Source organism: Lissotriton vulgaris, chromosome 1_1 (genome assembly GCF_964263255.1).
Source record: "Lissotriton vulgaris chromosome 1_1, aLisVul1.2, whole genome shotgun sequence".
Lineage (NCBI taxonomy): Eukaryota > Metazoa > Chordata > Amphibia > Caudata > Salamandridae > Lissotriton > Lissotriton vulgaris.
In genome coordinates this window covers 171,140,397-171,158,291 of record NC_141685.1, presented here as the reverse complement: position 1 = coordinate 171,158,291, position 17,895 = coordinate 171,140,397, and the positions used below count along the sequence as shown (strand labels likewise).

The 17,895-nt window shown below is 45.4% G+C and overlaps 1 protein-coding gene across 4 annotated transcripts in view; it reads right to left on the bottom strand.

Annotated features, from left to right (window-relative positions):
- The window catches only part of LOC147738033 (uncharacterized), a 95,037-nt gene extending 77,874 nt beyond the window's left edge, over window positions 1-17,163 (bottom strand). For 2 of the 4 annotated variants that reach the window (XM_086952090.1, XM_086952089.1), the window contains exon 1: window positions 15,053-17,163. In XM_086952090.1, the coding sequence (XP_086808216.1) occupies window positions 15,053-16,980 (1,928 nt within the window). In that variant the 5' untranslated portion in view covers window positions 16,981-17,163. Of the gene's footprint in view, window positions 1-13,675; window positions 13,692-14,162; window positions 14,976-15,003 lie in introns of those variants that run through there. The other 2 variants (XM_086952086.1, XM_086952091.1) reach the window with 2 other exon arrangements.
- Window positions 17,164-17,895: the final 732 nt, after the last annotated feature.

Sequence of the window (17,895 nt, the reverse complement as noted above, 5' to 3'; positions counted from 1 at the left end):
TCATGTTCACGCTATGTAAAACTTTATAAATAAATAAATCATCTTGACAGCTCTCCACACATAAGAGACAACGACGATCACTACAGACTACATGGACGTAGAGGAGGTCCTCACTATTGTGAGACTCTCCAGTGTGCCATGACCTCAACAGAGAGCCGCAGCCTGCGTGCATCTGGAGCGGTGGCCTTTCATGGATTGCTCTGGCCATCTGAGGCCAGGGCCTGCCTGCATCTGGAGCCGTGGCCTCCCATGGATTGCTCTAGCCATCAGAGAGCCACAGTCTGCGTGCATCTGGAGCCGTAGCCTCCCATGGATTGCTCTAGCCATCAGAGAGTTGCAGCCTGCGTGCATCTGGAGACTTGGCCTCCCATGGGTTACTCTAGCCATCAGAGATCCACAGCCTGCATGCATCTGGAGCCGGGGCATCCCATGGATTGCTCTGGCCATCAGAGAGCCGCAGCCTGCATGCATCTGGAGCCGTGGCCTCCCATGGAGGGCTCTAGCCATCAGAGAGCCGCAGCCTGCATGCATCTGGAGCCGTGGCCTCTCATGGATTGCTCTGGCCATCTGAGGCCGGAGCCTGCCTGCATCTGGAGCCGTGGCCTCCCATGGATTCCTCTGGCCATCAGAGAGCCACAGACTGCGTGCATCTGGAGCCGGGGCATCCCATGGATTGCTCTGGCCATCAGAGAGCCGCAGCCTGCATGCATCTGGAGCCGTGGCCTCCCATGGATGGCTCTAGCCATCAGAGAGCCACAGCCTGCGTGCATCTGGAGCCGTGGCCTCCCATGGGTTACTCTAGCCATCAGAGATCCGCAGCCTGCGTGCATCTGGAGCCGGAGCCTCCCATGGATTGCTCTGGCCATCAGAGAGCCGCAGTCTGCATGCATCTGGAGCCGTAGCCTCCCATGGATTGCTCTAGCCATCAGAGAGTGGCAGTCTGCATGCATCTGGAGCCTTGGCCTCCCATGGGTTACTCTAGCCATCAGAGATCCGCAGCCTGCGTGCATCTGGAGCCGGGGCATCCCATGGATTGCTCTGGCCATCAGAGAGCCGCAGCCTGCATGCATCTGGAGCCGTGGCCTCCCATGGATGGCTCTAGCCATCAGAGAGCCACAGCCTGCGTGCATCTGGAGCCGTGGCCTCCCATGGGTTACTCTAGCCATCAGAGATCCGCAGCCTGCGTGCATCTGGAGCCGGAGCCTCCCATGGATTGCTCTGGCCATCAGAGAGCCGCAGTCTGCATGCATCTGGAGCTGTGGTCTCCCATGGATTGCTCTGGCCATCAGAGAGCCGCGGCCTGCATGCATCTGGAGCCGTGGTCTCCCATGGATTGCTCTGGCCATCAGAGAGCCGCGGCCTGCATGCATCTGGAGCCCTGGTCTCCCATGGATTGCTCTGGCCATCAGAGAGCCACAGTCTGCATGCATCTGGAGCCCTGGTCTCCCATGGATTGCTCTGGCCATCAGAGAGCCACAGTCTGCGTGCATCTGGAGCTGTGGTCTCCCATGGATTGCTCTGGCCATCAGAGAGCCGCGGCCTGCATGCATCTGGAGCCGTGGTCTCCCATGGATTGCTCTGGCCATCAGAGAGCCGCGGCCTGCATGCATCTGGAGCCGTAGCCTCCCATGGATTGCTCTGGCCATCAGGGAGCCACAGCCTGTGTGCATCTGGAGCCTTGGCCTCCCATGGGTTACTCTAGCCATCAGAGATCCACAGCCTGCGTGCATCTGGAGCCGGGACATCCCATGGATTGCTCTGGCCATCGGAGAGCCACAGCCTGCATGCATCTGGAGCCGTGGCCTCCCATGGATGGCTCTAGCCATCAGAGAGCCCCGGCCTGCATGCATCTGGAGCCTTGGCCTCCCATGGGTTACTCTAGCTATCAGAGATCCGCAGCCTGCGTGCATCTGGAGCCGTGGCATCCCATGGATTGCTCTGGCCATCAGGGAGCCGCGGCCTGCATGCATCTGGAGCCTTGGCCTCCCATGGGTTACTCTAGCTATCAGAGATCCGCAGCCTGCGTGCATCTGGAGCCGAGGCATCCCATGGATTGCTCTGGCCATCAGAGAGCCGCAGCCTGCGTGCATCTGGAGCCGTGGCCTCCCATGGATGGCTCTGGCCACCTGAGGCCAGGGCCGGTCGGCAGTGGTAGAGGGGGAGATATTGCAGACACGCCTGGAGGGCTGCTGGTCTAGATAACCCCGGTGGGGCACCCCCAGCAGGAGATGCCTGTCGTAAATTAATGACGATCGGGTTGAGCATTAGCTGAAGACATATGCCATATTAGCTATATTCGAATCAACCGAACGGACTCCATCTTTGTTCTGTAAATCGGCCATATTGGCCATGTGCTCACCACGAGGTTCAGTCCTACCCTTGTTTCAACTGCTCTTGGCATCTGCCCAGCAACAGGCTATTTATAGCATCTGCCCTCTGTGTACGTGTTCGGACATGCCCAGTAGAGTCCACATCTGTTTATGATTAATGTCCGAAGGAATATGCTTTGGGGGTCTCAGGAACCGTTAACTCCACCCATGTATTGATTGTGCTCCGAATATGCCTATATATGGTCATAAAACTGTGCTTCGTGCTTGTGCCGCCTTCTTTTGAGCCCCTCTATTCTGTATAAAAGGGGCCATGTGCTTTGGTTCGGTGTGCTACGATACAATACTGAAGATTGTTGTGTGAGTTGTAGTACCACCTTTAAAGGTTAATAAACTTGATCTTTTGTATTTCTAGTTTCCGTGCCAATTTCTTCCTGGGTTGAAGATTCTGTGCAGAGAAGGGCGAACCCCTTGCACTAGCGGGCCTTGCTGAGGCTTGCTTACATCATGCCCACTAAGAGACGGGCATGGGCAAGAGGCACTCTGCTTGATCTCAGGATCCAGGCCTGGGATACATGCTGAGCAGGTCGTCCCCATACACCACAACAAGGTGCACCACCCTCCCTTGGACCACGGGCCCTACTATGCAAAACAGAGGACTCTGATCATTGGAACAGGCACAGAAGGCTGGGCATGATGCTCCCCCATAGCATAGCTGGTGAACTCAAATTGTGGCTCCCTTTCTCAGTGCATATTAGCACCTGGGGATGTGCTTAGAACCACTTAAGCAAGCCTGATACCCTGAGCCGGTGGGACCGAGGAGGATATGGAGAATTCAGAGTGACGTGAAGGGTCAAACATGTGCTGACCTTCCCCCTTACTAGAATGTAGGGAAACAATCACCACCCCAGCACGTAGACAGTGCCCTAGCTGGGCACATCAACATTGGACTACTTCATCGCACTGGTGAGGAACAAAGGGTGAAGAGCGGGCACCAGAGGGGAGATACCTTACACCTACCTGGAAGTAGTGACTGCTGGGGCAGCTGTGTCCTATTAATTAGAGGGGAGATGAGCGGGGTGCGAGAGGGGAGAATCCTTACACCTACCTGGCAGCAGTGATTGCTGGGGCGGACACGTCCTATTGATTAGAGGGCAGAAGAGCGGGGTGCGAGAGGGGAGATTCCTTACACCTACCTGGGAGCAGTGATTGCTGGGACGGCTGTGTCCCATTGATGAGAGGGGTGAAGAGTGGGGTACCAGAGGGGAGATTCCTTACACCTACCTGGCAGCAGTGATTGCTGGGGCGGATACGTCCTATTGATTAGAGGATTGCGCACTAAGCCCTCGCATCACTTCAGATGCCGACCACTCTCGACTCACTCCGGCACAAAGATGGTCAAGAAACTGCAGCACAAGGGGGACCGGGACAGTGGGGGGAAGGAACCTCGCCATCCTCTCATCCATCAAGAGGCACTACAGACCACTGCCCCACAGAGTTCACATGCCCAGGGAGAGCACTTTGACAAACATTTGCGAGCAATCAAAAATGTGAAGGCCACACTCAGACCTAAACTGGACGCTCTGGCAATGGAGGTGGGGCTGCCTCGGGCTGACCAGATCAACCTTAGATTCAGGCTGGAGAAGTACGAGTGTGCCTTGGTGGGAATGCACCCCACACTGACGGAGATGCAGTCACACTTCAAGGCCCTGCTTGTGAAGGTTGCAAAGCTGTGAGACAGGGTGGAAGATGCAGAGAGTCACGGAGAAACAACATAAGATTGGTGGGACTCCCAGAGGGGGCCGAGCGCCCTAACATGGAGCTCTTCTTAGAACAATGGCTCCTTGACACACTACTTGGCAGTAAGAGATCGACCTTATAACAATAATAATAATAAAGTTTATAAAGCGCCTGGTTACACATAAATCAGTGTGTCCCCGCACTATTGATACAGACCATAAAAGAGCTTCCACAACTGTCCGTCTGGAAGCACAAGAAAGGGCCTACCGGAAATCGGACCCAACTACTTGGGAAATAGGTGAGTCTTCAATTCCTGACCAAACCTCACCTCAGATGGTTCCTTACGGAGCTCAATCGAAAGTGTGTTCCACTGATTACTGGCAAGGTATCTAAAAGAGCGACCGCCCATCCGTGCTCTGTAAATACGCGGGACCTGGAAAAGAATACTACCTAGGGATCTCAGTAGCCGCTTAGGACGATACATGGTCAGCATATTTTGTAGGTATATATGTCCCTTTCCCTGTGCAATTCCTTGTGCCATACACATAGTTTTGAACACAATACAATGCCAACCTAGCAGCCGCATTCTGAACGCACTGAAGTTGGTGCAGTCCTTTCTTACTCAGACCGATATACAGTGAGTTCCCATAGTCCAGATGGGAGGTGACAAGGGTATGTATTAGCGTGTTTCTACCAGTGACGGGGAGTAGGTCCAAGGTTTTACGAAGTCTTTTTAGAATGCTATAGCACTTGCCTGCAACCCCTCTGATATGATGTTCAAAGGAAAGATTGGCGTCCAGTCGTACACCCAGGTTTTTCACCTGCTCAGAGGGGTTGCGAGTGGGCCCTAATTCGGGTGGCCACCATGCTGAAGACCAGATTGACGGTGTTTCCCCATCACTAGAAGCTCGGTTTTGCTCCCATTGAGGCGGAGGTAGTTGTTATTCATCCAGCCTGCTAATTCCCCTAGACAGGCGCCGCCTCTTCCAGGAGTTGGATAGGGTCATCACCAGCTGAGTGATGACCCTATCCCAGGACCCAAGCTGTACCCTCCCATGACAAGAGTGGCAAAATCCCTGTTTGAAGAGAGGGCTGCGTAGGTCTTCCTACTGCAAGCCTACAAATGGGCAAGCAGCATGCAAAACAAGCCAGGGTCATAGTGGAACTGGAATCTTGCAGCAGCCCCACCCCATCACCCACCCTTCGGGGGAGCCTTGCTGCACGGAGAGTTGGCCCTCGCCTTGAAGAAAATTCCAGTAGAACTGTGATTGGACCCTGCTCTTGCCCTGATGACAGAGGACAAGGTGATCTGACCCCAGAAACACCACTAGGACCCAGAGTTGGCTTGAACTTCAATAGAACTAACGCCCTACACTGCCAGTGTCGGTGTTGGTGTCAAGGCTGCCGTCCACAGGAGATGAGTGAAGCTTTTGTTGGGAAACTGTTGAGCTGCAGCGATTCCAATGGCGTCCTCTGCTGTTGGCTCAGCAGATCTGTGGGGTGTCTGCGAGGGAGAGGGAAGCTGATCAAAGCTGTCTGGTCGGTTGGTGGAAGGTCAGGCGTTTGTTGAGGTATGCTGGTCCTTCGTTGCGCAAGGTCTTGAGGCATGAGTCAGCATCTTCCACTGGCATCTCTTCTGAATCGGGAGCCAGTGTAGTTTCTTGAGATGTGACGTGTGTCATTCTGGGAGGTTGAGTATGAGTCTTACCACTGAGTTCTGTATTGTCTGGAGAATCATCTGGAGGCATGCAGTGATTCTTACGCAGAATGGGTTTCCAGTGTTCAGTCTGCTAGTGATGAGGGCTTGCATGATGGTCCTTCTGGTGTTTGCCGGGAGCCACCTGAAGCTCTTGTGGAGCGTGCGAAGGGTGTGGCAGCAGGTGGATGAGACTGCATGGACTTGTTTCTTCATGGATAGCTTGCTATCCAGAATAATGCAGAGGTTGTGGGCATGGTATGTTGATACGGGGGAGGGGTGCCGAGATCCGTGGGCACCATGGGTCATTCCATGGTGAGGTGTTGTTCCCAAAAATGAGGACTTCCATCTTGTCTGTGTTGAGTTTGAGACAGGTGTACTTCATCCAAGCCCTTGATACAAGCCCTGGCAACGCTGAGTATATGGGGTGGGAACTTTAATTCTGCCCATGACACCTCCCTAGAGAGATCCTTCCACCCACCACAAACCGGGAATGCAATCAGAATGAACCATGTATTGTGGACGGGCTTATGCTTACCCAGATGTGCAACATCTGGTGACAGATGAATCCTTGTACACAAGAATACTAATTGTTCTCATCAGTACACTAACTGCCCACCAGAATCGGCTTGCTCCTATGTAATCCCTCTGTGGCTTCCTTGGTCTTGTGACCTGAATGTCTAGGCCACACATTTTTGGACCACAACCACCTCAAAATGATGATTCAGTGGGGCAGATGACATGCACCAGTACCTACTAGGAGGCTGTATGCCCCGGCCCTACAGGACAGAGTCTTCTGTGATACTGAAGGTACACATATCGCCATCTTTCAGGAGAATGAAGGGACTGCCTCTATGACAGTGATAGAGTGGGATACCTTTAAGGGTCTCACATAAGGCCTGTGCATCAAGATGTAGCACGGTGTAAAACATACCTTGCGAGACAGAACCTCTCCTTTGAACAAACAATATGAACAACGGAAATATATCTGGGGTAGCTGCATGAAACTAGACCAGAATCAACCCTCTCCAAAAGGAGTAAAGTGAGGCGGTGGTCAGACTAGGAACACTACACTATCAAGCACTAGCATGGCTTCTAAGCTTCTTGACCCCAAAGACCTCCAGAATAGCCAGTAGATCCCCGGTGGGAGAGATATTGAATGTACAAACAGATATAAACCAGGCTTTCCTGTAGTACCAGACGTCTGTATACCAGGCTGTGTTGGGAGTGCAATCTCAATTAGATGAGTATTTGAATAGACTGACGATCCGCAGACTTAACCCCCTTCAGGGACATACACCAGTTGAAACTCTGACCACTGAGGAAATTGGCTTAATTATTGACTAGATCACATGCAACAAAACTCCTAGGATGGTCGGGTTCTCGGTGGACTTTTACTTCACCTATAGAGCAACCCTCTATCCAAAGCTACTCCAAATGTACCAACCAGCCCAGCAGGAGGGCACACTGCTGGGATCCCTATGGGAGGCTATGATATTGGTCCTGCCTAAGCCCAACAGGGACCCCCTGGAGCTACGCTCCTACTGGCCACTGTACACCGACCACAAAATTCGCAGGACGGTCCTTGCAAACAGGTTGCTCCCCTGTCTCTCTACATTGGCTCCAAGGCCAGAATGGTTTCGTACCTGGGAGAACAACGTGTCTAAACCTATGGCGCCTCTCCGGATGATGGGAAAGAATCTTCATGAATTTGTCTCCATAAACAGCACTCGCACTAGATATAAAGAAGGCCTTCAACACCCTGAGGTAGTTTTACTTAACGAAAGTGCTGATGTGCATGATACTAGGTGCAGAAATACTGCACTGAATAAATCTCCTCTACACCAACCCACTGGCCCACATCCGGACAGGCAGAGATCTCAGTTTCTTTTGAAGGATGTGGCAAAGATGCCCGCTGCCAATTACTTTCGCCCTAGTCATGGACTTTTGTCAGTAAGAAAACTTTATTTGGTTAATTACAACCTTAAAAGTATATCCTATACATAAAATTACTGTTAAAACTTGAACAAGATCCTATTAAAAACATGGCATTTGTACTTCCCATAAAATAGTACATTCCTTCGTACTAAATACAAAAATACCCCTAGGGGTAATTAAGTCAGGTAATTTCCATCAGCATCAAATCAATTCCAAAGGTTCCAAATCATAACGTTAACCTTTACATGTACAGGCTCATCCTCCCCCCATGAGCGCCGCATAAGATATTTACTCTGAACACTTTAGAAACAACTTGACTTTACACAAAAATTTCCCCATAGCACAAGCAATATCTAGATACCTCATTTCAGCTATAAAGCTAGCAGCTTGCATCCTATTTCTGATCCTGTATTTTTTAAAAATCGGGCATAAAAATTATTTTCGTAAATCTAAAAACATCATACAATCTAATAAAATGTGTACAATATCGCAGTGGGTACCCAACCCGCAAGTACAGGTTCCATTATTATTCAACATAAAATTTTTGGCGTCCTTGTAGTCATGGACCTGATCACTGGCCTGTTTCGTTCGCAGGACTCAGCAATCTGTATACAGAGTGGGCCAAATTGGGAGGTCATTTCACTGTATGCTGATGATAAATTTGTGTGCCTCAGGAACGTGCATTCGTATCTACCGCAGGTGATGGAGGTTCTAGACGATTTTGGTAGAGCTCCTAGACTAAGGCTAAATTGGACCAAATCCAGCTTATATCCCATGCGCCAACTCACAACTTAGAACAGGAAGTGCTGCCCCAATTAGCACTGGGGTGGCACCCTGACATCTTGAGGTATTTAGGGGTGAACTTACTACACCGAACAACAACTTATACAGGGCAACTTAGGTGATGTCCAATGTTAGCAGATCCCTGTAGTTTTGGGGCTCCCTGCCACTATCAACCCATGGGTAGAGTGGCAGTTGCAAAAATGCTGTTAATACATTTATACTGCTTCTCCACCCCTCTAGTTTACCTGCCTCGGCACTTCTTCAGGAAATTGGACTCAGTTTCTGTTCTTATGGACTTAATCTGGGGAGCGGGCCACAAGAGAGTCGCACTTCGCAAACTATACTCTACCTTGGAACGGGATAGGGGGATGTACATTTAAAAGACTAGTAAAGAACTACAAACTACTGTGTGACTTGGAAGATGATTATTTCACAATACAGCCCTTGTTTGTGATCTCGTTACCGTTCTCACATTATCACAGCACTAGAAGAAATGGGAGCCTGGGGTGTCTGATCACAGAAACTCATTTACATACAAAGGGGGTGAAAGCCTGTTCACAACGCACAGCACAACTTGTTTATGTAGCAGGTAAAGGGATTCAGGTAACAGTGGGTGTGTTGTATGGCAGGAGCAAGCAGTCTTAGTTGCTGAGACATGAATCTCTGGCGGGTGCATTATTAGCTCTTTCAACTGTTTGAGAGAGGGAGGCAGTCTCAAATTCTGGGGGCACAGATACCAACAGCTTCCCTCATAATCTTTGCTTTTTGCATCTACAGGTGGTGCAGATGCCACCTAAGAGAGTAACCTTAGTGTGCTTTCTGGAGTCAGCCTGCTTTGCTTTTCCCAAACTTTGGTCAGCAAAGGTAAATGTCTCTTCTACTAAAGTGTTCTTAGCTCGCTTTTTGTACCGTGGCTTGAGCAGTATGGCCTAAGGCACGCTCGAAGGTAAAGCAAAACAGTGGAAGTCAAAACCAAACAAAAAGGAAAATGAATAAAAAAAAAAGAGCAGATCCACTGAATCAATCAGGAAGTCACCTACAAAATTGTAGCTGACTTCGGTAGCTATGCTCGAGGGGACAAAGGTAAGTTTAGTCTCTGGTGATGATTAACACTGGAATTTGATGCAAGGTTTTTGGCTGAATCAGTATCAGAAGGTGACGAGCTGCACAGAAGTGGCTTGAAGTGCAAAATTCCCACTGAGTAGAGTTGGGTTATCAAGTTGAACCTGAATCCACGGCCATCAAAATGTGGGAAACTTCAAGCTGTGAAGTCTTCGGAGCTTCCAAGTTATGGAGATGGTTCAAGGTTGATGATAAGAGCCAAAGCATGGAACCTGGCAGGCCTGAGGCATGGTTAAAGGGATAGCAGGTTCTATTTGAAACAAAAAGAAGATTGAAAGAGGCCACTCGTGTGGATCTTTGTAATACGAGTATGTGTGAGTAAAATACCCAGGCAAATTTTTGGAACCAGCTAACACATAAAAGGTGGCTTAGACCACGTAGAGAAATGATATTCCACTACTGTTTGTACACATTAGGATACAAATTTAATACTTATTACACTAACATGATATTTGATAAAATTGATACATAATTATACACAAAAGATAAAAAAGTTTTTTGTAGCATTACATCATATGCATAACTTCAATCATTCAAATAATTCATAAATGTAAAAACTGTTGGATGGTTTCCTGTCTCCTGTCTACGCGTTTCAACACTATTTAAGTGCCTTCCTCAGGACTGTACCATCGTGCTGTAAAAGATATTTATAAAAAATATATTTTTACAATATTATATTTCTGTGTACAAAACAGCTAGTGTTCTGGCTTTTATAACATGTGCTAGATACTGGTTATCAACACGATTTGATAATACCGCTTCCAAACATAATAGTGTCTATCCTATACATAGTTGCCATGGACTACACAATTCACGAAATGTAACCATATCTTTCTTTTACACATAGACAACAGTTCTTCAGTTGCAACTTATTTCATTTGGATAATAGCATACTGTTCATCTCATTTACTGGTTGTGATATATATATAGACAACCTAACTCTGACAGAATAAAACAGAGGATAAAGGGGAAAAAAGAATTACATAACCAGGGTAAACAGCCAGGTTAATAAGAAAGACAACAGAAAAAGATATAAGTGTAGTAAGGTTGGGTATTTGGCTCGCAAAATGGCTGTTCACTAGAAATCATTAGCTATTATTGCTTTCCTTGATTACTATGTTAAGATATTAGCCTAATATCAGTTGCACTACATGCAATATAAATTGTTGTACCTAAGTTCATTTTTAGCATACTGTCAGGGTGTAAAGAGTCTCTTTCACATTTATTAAGATTTTAGTATGGACCTTTTATACTAATCATTCATGTCTAAAGGCATCAGATAAGCTTACCTATTTTAAGGACAGAACAGGATAGATATCAAGGGTCAGGACAGAATAAATGCCAAGATACCGTGGAGATTAATATGAGTATCGATGAAGGCCAAATCTGCAATGTGAGAACATTATTCACTGATTATATGCTGAGACTAAATAGTTGTAATCATTTGTCAAATTAATTGAATATGCTTACCCGACTTTTAAGGAAGCTCAGATTGACTTGGATTTCAAACTCTGTATGTAGATATAGTGGTCACCTAGACTCGCTAAACATCCAGTAGGCTACTTCATTCGCGGCACGGGATTGTTATAGTCAGGCCAAAATATTTAGATCACTGTAAGTGAATCAGGTGAACCTCATTATTCAACAGGCAGTATTTTTATAAGTTTATTTTATTAAGGCAGGTATTACTTATTTATAATTTCTAACATAAACTTTGACTTACTACCTTTGATTACCCTATTCATATTTGTCCACTCATATATGGTTGGTTTTACATTTCCTATCATTACTAGAGGCACAGAAACGAATACCTGCCACTACAAAAGTAACTGATCATCTGAAAACTCTATTTAATGCAGTACATGCTCTGTAAAAATACCACTGTTTTAGCTTTTATATTACAGTTTTAGTCTATAGAGCCGCTGGTAGTATTGCAGTAGGTAAAGTTTGGTTTTATACTGCATGCGTTTTATTTATCTGAAGCATAAGTTATAATAAAGCACATTGATTACTTGTTTACTGTTTGCATATACATGTCCTTAATCAAACCACATCCTTTCCTTACCGCGTTTACCAGAAAATCCTTAGTTTTCGCTGTTTTTAGGTGCCATACTCTGTATGTATCCGATACGAATTAAAAATACATGTGGTCATACATCTATAAAGAAAAAAGATTTTGTTCACCGGTCATATTAAATCTTTGAGGTATGTTACGGTTTTACTATTCAAAGGTGACTCTATTGTTTACCTAAATCGTCTCTCGGGGTGGACGACCTGCTGCGATAAATGCCAATGGTTAATCCCAGCATTTATACGGCATATGTGGTCTGAAATGGCAAAGCGAATGCAGCAAACGTTATATCATGGCCAGCATATTTACAACTAAGAAAAGCTTAACGCGTTTGGTGCAGAGCTGCAGAAGTTTTACCTGTGTTTGTATTATCTGAAACAGACCGGCTAAGGCGGCGTCCTGGTGGTATCTGATGTTCGGGCAAAGAGTTTGTTTAGCGCTTTCTTATTGGTCTAATATCAAGGCAGCTGAAACGATAAAAACGAACGTAGCTAACGTTATATCGTGGCCAGCCTGTTTAAACTAAGGAAAGCTTTACACGTTTGGTGCAAGGCTGCAAAAGTTTTACCTGTGTTCCTCTTATATGAGACGGACCGGCTTGAGTGGTGTCCCGGCGGTTCCGATATTCGGGCAAAGGATTTGTTTGGCGCTTTCTTATTGGTCTATTTATCAAGGCAGCTAATTGGTTCACCTGGTTTTCTCGTGCATCTTAAAGCGACAAGACTTCATATCGCTAGATGCCCGGTATTGACCAGTCATGAGTATTTAGCTTTTCTAATGTTTATTTTAGGTTTATTTTTGATTTGTTTACTGTTTATTTATCAAAGAAAAAATGAAAAATGAATAAGTGAGTACCGTAAATAAGATGGGTATGCCTACTGCTGGCGTCATATATGGAAAGGTCTTAATATACGGGGGACTATATATTATTTGACTAATCCTATCATTTGCCCAAATTAAAGAGATATAAAGACAGAGGCATCAATCTTTCTTGTTATAAGATAGCATTTATCCACGGTAGGTCATTATTTAAGCCATGGGTAAATGTATTAAGAGTAAAGATCCAATAAAGCTCTCTTTTTTCCTAATTTTATCTCCGCCGTTGTTGTTGGCTATATGAATCTTTTCTAGGATGCGCCAACGGATCTGAGACGGAGAATGATGGAACTCAGAAAAATGGGATGCCAGTGGTGCTGTAAATTTTTTTGTTTTAATCGCAGATCTATGCTCCGTTACGCGGAGTTTCATAGTTCTTGCGGTTTCTCCAACGTAACCTAAGTTACATGGACATAATATCAAATAAACAATATTGGTTGTATTGCATGTCCATAGTTCCTTAGCCTGTATTTGTACTTTGTTGAATGTGAATGTCTCACCTGATATTATGCCATCGCAAGATTGGCATGTGCCACATCTGGAGGTGCCCTTAATGGCATTTTCTCCATTTAGTGATTTCTGTACAAAGGGGACAATATTGGTAGTTCCACTGAAACGTGATCTAACCACTAGATCTTTCAGATTTTTGTTGCTTCGATGCGCAAATATGGGTTTTGGTAGTTTTGGTTGTGTCGGTTCTATATTTAATAGATGCCAGTTTGAGTTGATGATCTGTCTGACTGTGGCATTTAGAGGAGAGTGCTTTGTTATGCAGACCAACTTTTGTTCTTTCTGTTGTTTATTTGAATTCAGAAGAGCATCGCGATCAAAGTATCTTGCTCGCTTATATGCCTCACGTATTAAACGATTCGGATATCCGCGAGCAAGAAATTTCTCTTTCATTTTTACAGCCTGAATATCATAATCTTTAATGTTTGTGCAGTTTCGCCGCACTCTCAAAAACTGCGAAAATGGTATCCCATCCTTCTGATTTCTCGGATGGTAGCTACTAAAATGGAGTAGCGTGTTCCTTGCTGTTGACTTAGTATATAAGTCAACCGTCAGATTCTTGGATTCATTTTTGATATATATGTCAAGGAATTCCACTTTTGTAGCATCAACTTGTGCAGTGAAACGGAGATTACTATCTGCTAAATTAATCCATTCTAGAAATTCTTGTAGAGTCTGTTCCCCATTGGTCCATATAAAAAATATATTGTCAATAAACCGGTACCAATGGGAAACAGACTCATAGAATGGTGCCATCTCGTTGTGTATGTGATGAAATTCAAACCTAGCCATATAAATATTGGTTATCGATGGGGCCATTGCTGCCCCCATGCTTACGCCTTTTGTTTGTTGGTACATATGTTCTCCAAATTGGAACACATTTTCTTCAAGTGCCCTGACCCAGGAAGTTGAACTGTATCAGGGGGTCCTTGCTGTCTCGCATATCTTTGTAATACGAGGCCATGTCCCATTGGAACAGAAGTCATTAGGATTATTTAGGGTGGAGCCAAGAATGGTTTGCATATGGCTGGCCTTGTCTGTAGTTACACAAAGACTAGAGAATGATGTGACGGGATGTTGCCGAGATGAACTACCAGTTCATCCATCACCATTAGTTTTTCTCAATGATCAGCCCTACGTGGCACAGAACAGATGTTGGTCCCATATAGACCTACGACAAAGGGACTCCGGCTGCAGCCCCCTGGTGAGGCTTATTAAGGCTGGAAACAGTTTGAGGTTACAAACATTCCTGAATCTAGCAGCGTGGCCTCAAAGTTCAGGATCAATGGCCTTTGTGGGTCAGAGCCATGGCTTATAAACACTCAGGGAGCAAAACACGCTGAATGGAATGAGGCCACGAATAGTTACAAAAGGATGAGGTTAATTCAAGCATTTCCATCCCTCGCTGTGTGCTTTTCTCAGTAGACGGTTTGTTGGACAATCAATGGAGTGGAGTCTTTGTGGCTGCTTCATGTAAATGTTTTGCGATGCTGAAAGCTCCTCCTCAGGGTTGACAGTGAGCACCTTTTATTCTCCCACATTGTCTCTTATGTAGAAAGGTTACATTTACAACTGAAGTTTTTGTCACATTGAGAGCACGGGTAATTTCCTTTCTCGTTGTGCTTTCTCTCTTGTTGACTGAAATTGAATCTCCAGCAGACGCTTCCCAGGCATTTAGAACAATGACAAGGTTTTTTACAGGTAAGTTCTCCCAAATTGAGTGAGACCAGATTTCCGACTGAAACTTTTCCAGCATTCAGAGAGCTAATAAGGTCTTTCCCCAGTGTGAGTTCTTTCATGTCTAGTGAGAGTCTTTTTCAGTTGGAAGCTTTTCCAGCATTCAGAGCACTGATACGGTTTGAGCCCAGTATGGATTCTCTCATGTTGAGTTAAACTGGATTTGTCACAGAAACTTTTCTGGCATTCAGGGCACTGATGAGTTTTTGTCCAGTGTGGGTTCTTTCATGAGCAATTAAACTGGATCTATACTTGAAGTTGTTTTGGCACTCAGAGCACTGATACGGTTTGAGCCCAGTGTGGGTCCTTTCATGTACAGTAAGGTTGGATTTCTGATTGAAGCTTTTCCGGCATTCAGAGCACTGATAAGGTTTTTGTCCAGTGTGAGTTCTCTCATGTGTAGAGAGATTTATTTTCTTACTGAAGCTTTTCCAGCATTCAGAGCACTGATACGGTTTGAGCCCAGTGTGGATTCTCTCATGATGAGTTAAACTGGATTTCCGACTGAAACTTTTCTGGCATTCAGGGCACTGATAAGTTTTATGTCCAGTGTGGGTTCTTTCATGAACAATTAAACCGGATCTATCCCTGAAGTTGTTTTGGCACTCAGAGCACTGATACGGTTTGAGCCCAGTGTGGGTCCTTTCATGTACAGTAAGGTCAGATTTCCGAGTGAAGCTTTTCCAGCATTCAGAGCACTGATACGGTTTGAGCCCAGTGTGGATTCTCTCATGTTGAGTTAAACTGGATTTCTGACTGAAACTTTTCTGGCATTCAGAGCACTGATAGGGTTTATACCCAGTGTGGGTTCTTTCATGTCGAGTAAGGCTGAATCTTTGACTGAAGCTTTTCCAGCATTCAGAGCACTGATACGGTGTCTGCCCAGTGTGAGTTCTCTCATGTTGAGTGAGAGTTATTTTACGACTGAAGCTTTTCTGGCATTCAGAGCACTGATACTGTTTGAGCCGGGTATGTATTCTCTGATGTAGAGTTAAACCGGATTTCTGATAGAAACCTTTTTGGCATTCAGAACACTGATACAGTTTATGCCCAGTGTTTGTCCTTTCATGTTTAGTAAGGTTGCCTTTCTGACTGAAGCTTTTCCAGCTTTCAGAGCACTGATAAGGTTTTTGTCCAGTATGAGCTCTCTCGTGGTGAGAGAAAGCTGATTTACTACTGAAGCTTTTCTGGCATTCAGAGCAGTATAACAGTTTATGCCCAGTGTGGGTCCTTTCATGTACAGTAAGGCTGGATTTCTGACTGAAGCTTTTCCAGTATTCAGAGCACTGGTAAGGTTTTTGTCCAGTGTGAGTTACCTGATGTTGAATCAGACTGCCAATAAAACTGAAGCTTTTTTGGCACGTGGAGCACTGATATGGTTTTTGTCCAGTGTGGGTTCTTTCATGTGCAGTAAGGCTGGATTTCTGACTGAAGCTTTTGCAGCATTCAGAGCACTGATATGGTTTTTGTCCAGTGTGGGTTCTTTCATGTACAGTAAGGCTGGATTTCTGACTGAAGCTTTTACAGCATTCAGAGCACTGATACGGTTTATACCCAGTGTGGGTCTTTTCATGTACAGTAAGGTTGTATTTCTGACTGAAGCGTTTCAAGCATTCAGAGCACTGGTAAGGTTTTTGTCCAGTGTGAGTTACCTGATGTTGTATCAGACTGCCACAAAAACTGAAGCTTTTTTGGCACGTGGAGCACTGATATGGTTTTTGTCCAGTGTGGGTTCTTTCATGTACAGTAAGGCTGGATTTCTGACTGAAGCTTTTCGAGCATTCAGAGCACTGATAAGGTTTTTGTCCAGTGTGAGTTCTTTCATGTATAGTGAAATTGAATTTGCTACAGAAGCTTTTACAGCATTCAGGGCACTGATATGGTTTGTGTCCAGTGTGGGTTCTTTCATGTACCGTAAGTCTGGATTTCTGACTGAAGCTTTTCGAGCATTCAGAGCACTGATAAGGTTTTTGTCCAGTGTGAGTTCTTTCATGTACAGTAAGGTTGGATTTGAGACTGAAGCCTTTCTGGCATTCAGGACACTGATAGGGTTTTCGTCCAGGGCTAGTTTTCTCCTGTTTAGTGAGGTGGGATTGATAACTAAAGCTGTTCTCACAGTTATTGTTCTTATTCGAGTTGTTTGTTTCTCCAAGTTGGGTTTGTTCCTGAATACACGTCATTTTAAGACTGAATCTGATTTCTGATTGTGTACTTGTTTAAGTTACAACTCAGCATTAACTTCTAAAATACATTTCAGATGCTCTTCTTAACATATGTATTTAACTAATGATAGTTTTTACCTGGAGAACATTTTCCTACCTTTAAAGGCACTGATCTAACTTGTCCTATTAACTTTCACTGAGGAGCCCCTTGTATTGATTAAGAGGCCTCTCATGGATTGATTTTCTCCAAGTTATGCCCGGGTGAATTTTCTCTTGTTTAATTAGTCTCATTTAGGGATTCTGTTTTATCACATTTGATTTAGGAGTTTTAAAAGTACTGATAAGGTCTTTAGGCTTTAGTGTTTGCCTGGTAGCTATGTTTGTTCATACAAGTAATGACAGATGATTAGGGCATGCCAGGGTGGTTTAAGAATTATCAATAGCGTAACACTGGCCCCTTTTATACTTTCAGTGCCAGTATATGCTTTTTTGCTCAGTGGCTAAGACAGGTACATGATCCACTTTGGAGTTACAGGATCCTTTGAAACCACTCGGATCAAACTCAAGAGACAGAGTTGGTGGGGGAAAATCTTCCTATATTGGAAATGATAATCCAGCATCTTTGGTGAATCAACATCTGAGAAAGAGCATTTACAATGACTTTCTTTTAAACAATCTTTTCTTTCCTCTGAATCACAGGAGATGGAGACAAAAGCTTGCGCTTGTAAACCGAGGATATTAGTCTTCTTGATGGTTCTTTCACATCACGTCTACGGATACTGATCTGTTGGGGAGGGTTTGCGTCTCCAAAGCATTTCTCATAAACCATCAAACAGAATTTACATCACTGAGTTTTCTCAAGTGCACTGTGTGGGGATCAGTTGTGGCCAATGTTCTCCTCAATCTCAGTTACTGGCACTTGATAAACATTTA